This window comes from Aquarana catesbeiana, linkage group LG03 (genome assembly GCF_042186555.1).
Source record: "Aquarana catesbeiana isolate 2022-GZ linkage group LG03, ASM4218655v1, whole genome shotgun sequence".
NCBI classification, from domain to species: Eukaryota; Metazoa; Chordata; class Amphibia; order Anura; family Ranidae; genus Aquarana; species Aquarana catesbeiana.
The window spans coordinates 700,613,324-700,623,234 of NC_133326.1; the positions used below are offsets into that span (position 1 = coordinate 700,613,324).

Below are 9,911 nucleotides of genomic sequence, written 5' to 3' on the forward strand. Positions count from 1 at the left end.
AACTGCACACCTGTGTAGGTATGTCTAGATTCAGCCCCCCCCCCCTGGATGGAGGTCACCTGGTATTCATGATGGAGAGAGAATGTGTAAACAAGTCCTGGCGGGAGGAAGGAAGATGTTCATACAGGTCTTATCTGTAATTGGGATCTGCAGGAATCCACTTAAAGTAAACTGACCCAGCAAGTATGCATTCTTCTACTGCAGCCCTCTCCTTTCTGAGAAATATGTACTCAGCCACTTTGGTACACCTTGCTTGTACACCCCCCCTCCCCCCACCTTCAGAACTGCCTTCATTCTTCATGGCATAGATACAAGGTGTTGGAAACATTCCTCAGGTTTTGCTCCATAGTGACATAACATCAGTTGCTTCAGATTTGTTGGCTGCACATCCATGATGCAATTCTCCTGTTCCACCACAAACCAAAGGTCATCTATTGGATGAGATGTGGTGACTGTGGAGGCCATTGGAGTACAGGGACCTCACTGTCCAGTGGTGAGATGATTGGATCTTTGTGACATGGTGCATTATCCTGCTGGAAGGAGCCATCAGAAGATGGGGACACTGTAGTCATAAAGGGATGGGGATGGTCAGCAACAATACTCAGGTAGGCCGTGGTGTTTAAACAATGCTCAATTGGTACCAAGGGGCCCAAAGTGTGCCAAGAAAATATCCCCCCCACCATTACACCACCACCAGCCTGAACCGGTGATACAAGGCAGGATGGATCCATGCTTACACCAAATTCTGACCCTACCAGCTGAAATCGAGACCCATCAGACCAGGCAATGTTTTCTAATATTCAATTTTTTTTTTTTTTTAAATCACTTTAAATGAATTTCTGGTCTCTTAGGCTGATAAGCATTTAACCCTTGTGGGATGGAGAAGCCCCACTGCAAGAGTTGATTTAATTCCCAGGAGTGTAGATTTTAATTTTTTATTTTTTTTTAAGGGCCTGTTTACACTAGAATGCACAGAAGAAATGTTCTAATGCAGCTTCCCACTCTATTTCCCTTGCAATCTGCTGTGTAGGTCAGTGCAAAGGCAGTGCGTCTGCCTGCACTGGAACGCATGGTAACAAATGATTGCAGTTGGCATGTGTCTCATAGTAGTACATGAGCACTACTTTTGGTGCAGTGATTGCAGCCTCATTCAAAAATGGGGCTGAAACTGCACAGTTCCTAGTCTGAATGGACCCAAGACTGGGTTTGCATGCTTGAGTACTTGGGATCTGTAAACTTTGCTGCCTTCCCCTGCTGCATTGTCAAGGCTTAGGGCCCCTTTCACACAGGTGGACTGTTCAGATCCATGGGGGGAGGGGAACTGGCCCTGGGCCCAAATACTACTAAACCATCTAAAAGGGGCTGGTCAGGTTTGACATTTGCAGTAGCCATGGTCAGGTGACTATAGACAGGTATGGTCCTGTCCCTGCTGGCCTGCTTATAGAAGCTGCTTAATGAGCAATTTCTCAGTTTGACACCTGGAGGGAAGACTCCTGTTCCAAGATTTATCTGATCACCACTACAGGGTTTTGATCTCTAGATCCATTGCATCTGCACTTGTTTGCAGACAGGGCCTCTGCTGTATCTTGCAGGAAGCCCTGTAGGGGCCGTCCTGCATGCTCCACATTCCTGAGACCTGACGGGACAGGCACAACTTTTTCCTAGAGGCTCCATTTTTACCAGGAAGCAGCAAATGAACTCGCACAAGTTCTGAAAGCATTTAACGTTCGGCTTGCTGTGCTGAAGAAAAGGGCCTGCACTCCCCTGGAGTGCAGTAGTGTGCCTTGTATCTAGGCTTGCATGACTGAACACCTGATTTAGGCCTAGATGGTAGGATTGTGGCACGCTCTGTGGTTGTGCAAGTTTTCCATTCGCACTGCTCAGGAAGTGAAATTGTTTTCAGCTCAACTCAGCAACTCCTTACATGGTCATGCCTCGTACTTCACACTTCTGAGGATGTGATGACTTCTCGGAGGAGTAGGGTGATCACATGCCAGCTAAACCATGGTGTGCAACCTCCAGTTTAAATGACCGGTGCAAAGCCCAGTAGAAACTTGATGCAAGTTCATGTTTGCTCATTCAGATTCATTGCCTGCAAATTGCAGTCAGCTTTTAGTTTGCTGTTGCCTATCCTCTGGTATTGAATCAAAATTCATGGAGATCTAGTCATTAACATTTTTCATCCAGCAGAGGTCCAAGTCATGTTTGCTATAACTCAGTTTCTTATCGCAGCGCGCCCCCCCCCCCCTTACATTAGCTTTGCCATCAGTCCATCTCTTTACATCACAGAACCCCCTTTACCTGTCCAGTCCCCTTTCAGATCACAGCCCCCACCTTACATCAGACCTGCACACTTTATAAACCCCCCCTTCCTTGCTTCCCCCAGTCCACTTTATGACCCTCCCGTCCTTGCTTCCCCCAGTCCACTTTATGACCCTTCCTTACATCCCCCCCCAGTCCACTTTATGACCCTCCCTTCCTTGCCTCCCCCCCAGTCCACTTTATGACCCTCCCTTGCATCCCCCCCAGTCCACTTTATGACCCTTCCTTGCATCCCCCCAGTCCACTTTATGACCCTTCCTTGCATCCCCCAGTCCACTTTATGACCCTTCCTTGCATCCCCCAGTCCACTTTATGACCCTTCCTTGCATCCCCCAGTCCACTTTATGACCCTTCCTTGCATCCCCCAGTCCACTTTATGACCCTTCCTTGCATCCCCCCCAGTCCACTTTATGACCCTTCCTTGCATCCCCCCCAGTCCACTTTATGACCCTCCCTCCCTTCCTTGCATCCCCCCCAGTCCACTTTATGATACTGGGTGTCTCCTGGGAGTGCAGGGGGCTTTATAATGAAAGGAGTCTATGTACTGTGCAGGTAAAGGGGTCTGCATATTGTGCTGTCAAATATACATGTGGTGCTGGTACTGAAACAGATCCTATAGTACTGAAGTCCCAAATGGCCAGTGGGCTGCCATGCAGCCTAAAAAGTCTATAGATTCAGGGCCAGCCTTAGCAGGGAAGCGGAAGTGGTCTCCAGGATATGCAAGAAAAAATAAATGCAGGCACCTCAGACTGTAAAGTGTGTATTAGTAAAAACTCATAGTAACTTGCATCTAGGTAAACAAGGAACGGGTACATCTGTGGGTAAATGCTCTGTGGGGCATCCATTACACTGGTCAGTAGAAGGTATTCTGTCTCAGCTGCTCTGTGGGCTCTCCCAGCTGGCAGGAAGATGGAGAGCGGCTTGGAACACTTCCTGGATCACAGTGCTAAAGGATGACCTCACAGGCTTGATTGCAACATGTTTCTGGGCTGGTGCACCCTGGTGGTGGGAGGAATGCATGCCCCCCCCCAGCTTTCCATGTGCTGTGTAGGGGGCTGTGGAAAATTGGGGTGTGTGTTATACACCAATTAAATACAGTACTTGAAATGAAAATCCCCGTGACAGTTCTGTCAGGATAAGGGCAATGTAGAATAAAATAGAAGTTGCAGTTCATGCCTGTTTCGTCAGATTAGGCAACCTGTCAGAATTTGTAACAGAAGTGCGTGGAGATCGCAATTCTTTTACTTATACAACCGTTAATCGTGCAGGATAGGGAAGTAAACCCCCCCCCCCCTACAGGAATGTATGTTCACTATACATCAGTATTCAGCAACATTAGCAAGCTCATGTATTGAAGTTCTTCAGTGCAGCAAGGTCTGCTTCAATGACAGCAGCAATAGTGTTATCCACCCACCCCCCTGGAAGCCAGGTGTCCATGCATTGGTGGGTGCGTGTCTCTCCAGGAAGCTGGGTGTCCATGCATTGGGGGGGGGTCTCCAGGAAGCCAGGTATCCATGCACTGGGTACGGTGGGGGGCGTCTCCCCCAGGAAGCCAGGTGTCTATGCACCAGGTGTAAATTGCAGGCATGTTCCAAGGAGACAACTGTTGGCTCCCCCATAGTAATGACAGGCTGTATGTGGCATGCTTATCCACTTGGCAAGCGCCTGCCCATACTGTACCTGCTGTAGGCAAAGCAACATGCCTGACGCTGCCTACTTCTGCGTTTTAGGGAGTGCACCCACCCTGCAGGGCTCTTGCAAATCCCAGCCAATGATTCATGGCCAGGACATGATCAGCTGTGTGCAAACAGTGCTCTGTATGAAGGGAGTAGCAATCTGTCAGTTCTCCAAAGCAGGGATGTGAAACTGGAAGGTAGTAAAAGCAGCACACTTAACCCCGTGTTCCTTCCTAGCCAGGGTTATTAATAGTGTATAGCATTGTTACTGTATTGTCAGTCCCCCCCACATCCATTACAGATGACCCGCCACTTGGTCCCATTAAGTCACTGCCAGTATTAAAAAAAAAAAAAAAAAAAATTCTGGTATAAATCGGTCTAACTTTCACACAAACCAATCGATAAACAATTGGCATACATTTTGGTCAGGTTTTTAGAAGGACTTTTTTTTTTTTTTTTGGGATATGTTTTATAGCAAAATAAATGGTAATTTGATCGCCGAAAATAAACCCAGTGGTGATCATATGCACATCTAGATTTTATTTTTTTATTTCTAGTAGTGCACAAAATTCAGAATGCCAAAACCAAAGTTGACTTTAAAAAAAAAAAAAAAAAAGTTTAGCATTTAAATGACACTAAACTGTTGGCCATTATCTGCTCCTTTTCGGCTGATATGCTGCTTTCACACTGAGTAGTTTTTGAAGTGCTTTTGTGTTGAAGTTCAAGCAAAATATCCCTTTAAATTCTATGTCTTCTCACTGGTCCATTGTGGTAAATCCTGCATATTTGGTCAGTTAAAAAAAAATACCACGTTTTGAGTGCATCAGACCTATAAAACACCATTAGCGTGGCAAAATTAGCACTACTTTTGGCAGCCTTTGTCAATGCCAATAACCTTTATTTTTGGCGGCTGAAATTTTAGTGGATCAATATAAAATTTTATGTTGCATGACTGAGCAATTACCAGTTTAACCAATTGCCTACTGGGCACTTTTACCCCCCCCCTCCTGCCCAGGCCAATTCTCAGCTTGCAGACATGTCACTTTGAATGACCATTGTGCAGTTATGCCATGCTTGTGAAAAATGATAAATAACTTGGGTACAAATTGTTCTTTGGTGGCATTTAATCACCACTGGGGGTTTGTTTGCTGAATGAAAAGACCAAAAATTTACAAGATGTGCCTGTTAGATGCCTAAAAGCATCTTGTATGCATGAGGCTGTAGAAATAATTGGTGTGAAGTTCAAGGCTTTGTGATGTCTAACGTAAACCTTATTCTTTTTCAGTCACAAGAATTGGCCTGTCTTGTTTCTAAAGATCGAAGCCCATTATTTATCAACGGCCTAGTGCTTGGAGGACAGAAATGCAGCGTGCTCAGGGACCTCTGGTTTGACGACTCACAAATGTGCCTAGACGCAAGGACAAAAAGCACAGATGGAGGAGCAACATACAACATTCACATCATCCGATCCAATCAAGGTAGGTTCTCCTGTAAAGCAGAGGTGTTTTTTTTTTGGTTTACAATTTGCCTGGTGTGTCCGAGTCTAATGTCCCTTTCCTCTCTTCCATAGCGATCTTCATTCTGAAAGCAGGGGACAATGTTCATGGTGGACAGTTGAACCAAAAAGTTTATGATACCATAAAGTACCTGAGGAATGTAGGGTATTGATGATGCTGCCGCCTCTCCAGTTGCCTGTTCCAGCTGCCAACATTGGACCAACCACCTGATTCGTCACCCACCAACCCCCTCCTTTCTATCCCCTCAATTTTTTTTTTTATCGTTTTTGTTTTTTTGCTGCCCCAAAACACCAGAATGAACAGAATTTTTTTCCAAGAAAAATTTATATCTGATTAAAGAATAAAAAAAATATGCTCTACCATTTTGACTTTTTTATTTATACATTTGTGTGGTGTTTGGTCTCTTTGGGTGGGTCCATTGAGAAACTCAGTTAAGAGGATGGGCAGTAATTGCTGCCTGCTTGGTGTATGAACATGCAATTAATGCCTTGTTCACACTGGTCTGACATGCGCTCCGACTTCAAGTCTCGACATGCCAATCAATGGTTCCCTATGAGACATTTTATCTGGTCTTACCATCAACATGGGCAGAGCCCCTCCCTGCCCCAAAGCACCCACCCCCATGTGGCCTGGTATGGTCCAGGGGGGCTACCTTGTGCCTTTTTTTTTTTTTTTTTTTTTTTTTTTTTTTTCCTGACCTGCATGCTCAGATAAGGGTTTTTGGCATGGTGGTTCCCCCTCAAAATTCATACTAGATTTATAGGGCCTTGTATGGTCAGCCTGTTGAAGTGGTATCAGTCATATCACTTTTGTCCGATCAGTGTGAACATGAGGTTAACAAATTGCGGTTTTAATCTCTATTGACAGCGACTTTGCCCGTTTACACCCGTAGAAGTGATCTTGGCAAGGTCAAAGATTTAGACAGCCTGGTTACTACATGTACCACACTCCAAAAACTACTTCGTACAAAACTGCAGATTTAAAATTTTACCTTTAAAACCTAACTAGGTAGCTTGTAAACCTAATCTTAAAAGAAAATGTAGGTTACCATTGACTGACATGGTAAATGCTAATTTTCTGGCTTTACTACATACATGCCACTTTTTTGCGGCCTGTGCATTTTCAGTAGTTGGAGTAATAAAGCTTGGTTGTGTTCCTGCCATGTACATGTGGCTACCTACAACAGAATATACAGTTCTCATGTCTGCTTTACAACTAGCTGGAGCCCGGGCCTTTGGCAAGGTGGCCCGGCTCAAGACGTAGCTGGAGCCCGGGCCTTTGCGCAAGGTGGTCTGGCCCAGGATGTGGCTGGAGCCCGGGCCTTTGGCAAGGTGGCCTGGTCCAGGATGTGGCTGGAGCCCGGGCCTTTGGCAAGGTGGCCTGGCCCAGGATGTGGCTGGAGCCCGGGCCTTTGGCAAGGTGGCCTGGTCCAGGACGTGGCTGGAGCCAGGGCCTTTGGCAAGGTGGCCCAAAACGTGGCTGGAGCCCGGGCCTTCGGCAAGAGAATACTTCACTCAAGCTAATTTAGCCCTAATGTGAACCACATTATCCATCCCACCAAATGGTGTATCTAAAGCCCAGTTTTGCAAGAAGTAGATCACTATAGCAACATGCTCTAGCCCAGGTATCTCAACTAGTGTTTCACTGCAATGTGCCAGTTAATAGCAGGAAGGTGCTGGGTACATTGTGTCCAAACCTAGTCAAACACTTCTGTCTAAAATGCTTTGCCCTGCATGCAGAGCAGCTCAGGGAAGTGGCATCATTGAGCCTTTTCATGCCAGAACAGTGTGGGAAATTGTTTCCTGTAATGTTCTGCCAGTTGCATGCATAAGGGGGGGGGGGGCATTAACTTGTTAATACACCAAATGCCTCAAGTGTGGTTACTTAACTGCATGGTACCATGGCAATTTTAAGCCACACCTGCACTTTTTGTTTTATCTTGGGTTTGACCCAGAATTGAGCACCTGTGCAGAAAAGAGCAAGCGTGATTAAGGGGGCAAATTTTATAGTTAAAGCTTTTTTTTTTTTTTTTTCTGCAAGAATAATGGCAGCAGCGCACTGTTTCATGACCTATAGCATTGAATGTTAGAATTCATTCCAACACAGAATCTGGGCTGCTATTGGACATTTTGTTCAGAAGCAGATCAGAGAAACGGCAACATAGCAATTGGTGCTGACCTGTCAAGTATCCTTTGGTGTGCATAAAAAATCCTAGCCAATGGCAGCACACAGTTGGAACGTGTCTTTTTTTAAACTAGGAGGATCATAGCAGGGCCCATACTTATGAAATGAGATCTCAACAAGCTATTTTGTCCAGGTATGGGTTTTCCCTGGTGGGGTTTTTATTGCTGGAAGTCTGCACTCTCCATTTGTCCTGGTCACCAAGATAGGTGTAGATCCAAAAGTCACAGGCCCAAGAAACCTAATGGGTGCATGTATTCCAGTGACAGCTGTCCTAAGACTGGTTTTCTTCCAGCTGGACAATCTTCTTTATGTGCCTTCATAACAGGTAGTGATGGAAGATCTCCCCATAGGGCCACACAGACGGAATAAGCTGATGGGGGGGGGGGGGGGGGGGGCTGGGCTGTGTTAAGCTAAACAGACAATTGTATCAAATACATACCATAATTTCCTGGTGCCAATCCATGGTAGCATACATGTTGTAAGCAGGCATGCTGCCATGTTGGTGCTCGGAAAGCAAGTTTTGGCTTTTACTTTAGGGTCACTTTCATTTTAGAATGGCTGTAAGGAACATTTGTCAAACACAAGGCCACACAGACAAACCAGCCACTTCATGTCTCCCTTGCACCTCTGCCTCACTGTTGCAGCAGAAAGGAAAGAACCCCCTCACAAAGATTCTGTGCTGCAGCAACCCCTCGTCTCTGCTTCCCCTGGTCTCTTCGTGCAGCAGATGCCAGACCCTGCTTTTTCTGCTTCCAAGCGTCTGCACAAGGTAAGGGGGATGCACTGTGACGTAAGGAGGGAGGATGAGAAGTCTTGGCTTCTGGTGTAGGATGGGGTTGCTCTGGACACCTACAGATGCAGCTAACCCCTTTTGAGGCACCCATAATGCTGATGTGGCCTGCAGTGAAATGGAGTCTTGACACCCATGTTTGGTGGCATAGAGTTGAACTTCAACCAATGTTTCTTGTAGAAGTTGGACCCGCTTGTTGCTGTTCAGGATTGCCATCTATACAAGTGCTGGAAAATTGCCCATATAGGGATAGGTCCCCCCCCCCCCCCCCTTTCGATAGGTGGGAAAGTTTGGGCCCCCACAGACTTTTACTATTTAAAGTGACCCTGTCAGCAATATATAGACATTCAAAATAAAGCTGGTCCTCCTGCCAACAAAAGCTCTAAAGAAGAAACGCCACAGGAAATGTTTCTACAGGCTTTCCTCTTCCAGTGCCATCAGTTCTTTTTGACCACCTTTTGTTGGTTTCTTAGCAGGCTTCGTTCAATTAAAAAAGTGCTTGGCAGCAGGAGAGGGGTTTTGTTTTAAGTGTTGTTCATATGTCTACGGTGCTCACGGATGCTTTTGTTTACTGCTGAAGAAGGGCTATTGAAGTACGGGGGGCTGACTATTCTAAACATTTTAAAAATGGAAGGTCTGTATGTATCTGGCAGCTTCAGAAAGGAAGCGCCCATATAAGATATGACTCCAGTGGCTGCATACGTGTCTTAGAGTCACATGAATCTGTGTGATGTCATAAAATCATCTATTGTCAATGTTTTGGGGCCTGTGACAACAAGCATTTTTGCAGACAGGTCTATGGGAATACAAAACTCTCTTGCTGTTAGTCCAATGTAGGTCAAAAGCATCCTTCAAGTTATAAACCTTTTCAGAATTGTCTCAATACTGATGACCATCAACAATCGAAAAGCCCATTGGCACTGACTCTTTTGCACCAATAAAAAGTCTCACTTGGTGTAACCACACAATAATGGTGCTTTTTGGCCCTTTGTTTAAAAAAAATAAATAAATAAAACCCCATTTGGCAATAACAGACAAGCTATTCTCAGTCAGGTTTCTGTGGAGCAGTAGGGTTTCCCCAGAGGATTATAGAGCAATGGCTAATTAACCTCCCTTTTATGGTGCCTCTATAGTTCCAGGTCCAACCCCACTTGGCAAAGCCAGCTAAATGAGACCAATAATCTTTTTAGCTGTCCATAAGGGTGGCATTTTCCCACTGACCTCCCCAGTGAATTATTTCCAGGACTGGGGGAACTGCTACTAAAACTAATTTCAAGTGGTGAAAGGTTTTGTTTCAACTCTATAATAGCGGCTACCAGACTTGGCTCTGTGTCATACCAATACATAATGCAACCAATGTGCTTTAGGTTGCACTGCCTCCCTTCATGGATGAATCTCCTGCCCTCATCTATTCATAGATTA

At 45.6% G+C, this 9,911-nt stretch overlaps 1 protein-coding gene across 1 annotated transcript in view; it reads left to right on the plus strand.

Moving 5' to 3' along the window:
- The window catches only part of PFN1 (profilin 1), a 30,587-nt gene extending 24,710 nt beyond the window's left edge, over positions 1-5,877 (plus strand). The window contains exons 2-3 of the mRNA XM_073623055.1: positions 5,284-5,476; positions 5,569-5,877. Coding sequence (XP_073479156.1) covers positions 5,284-5,476; positions 5,569-5,666 — 291 coding nt within the window. The 3' untranslated portion in view covers positions 5,667-5,877. The remainder of the gene's footprint in view (positions 1-5,283; positions 5,477-5,568) is intronic.
- The last annotated feature ends 4,034 nt before the right edge of the window (positions 5,878-9,911 follow it).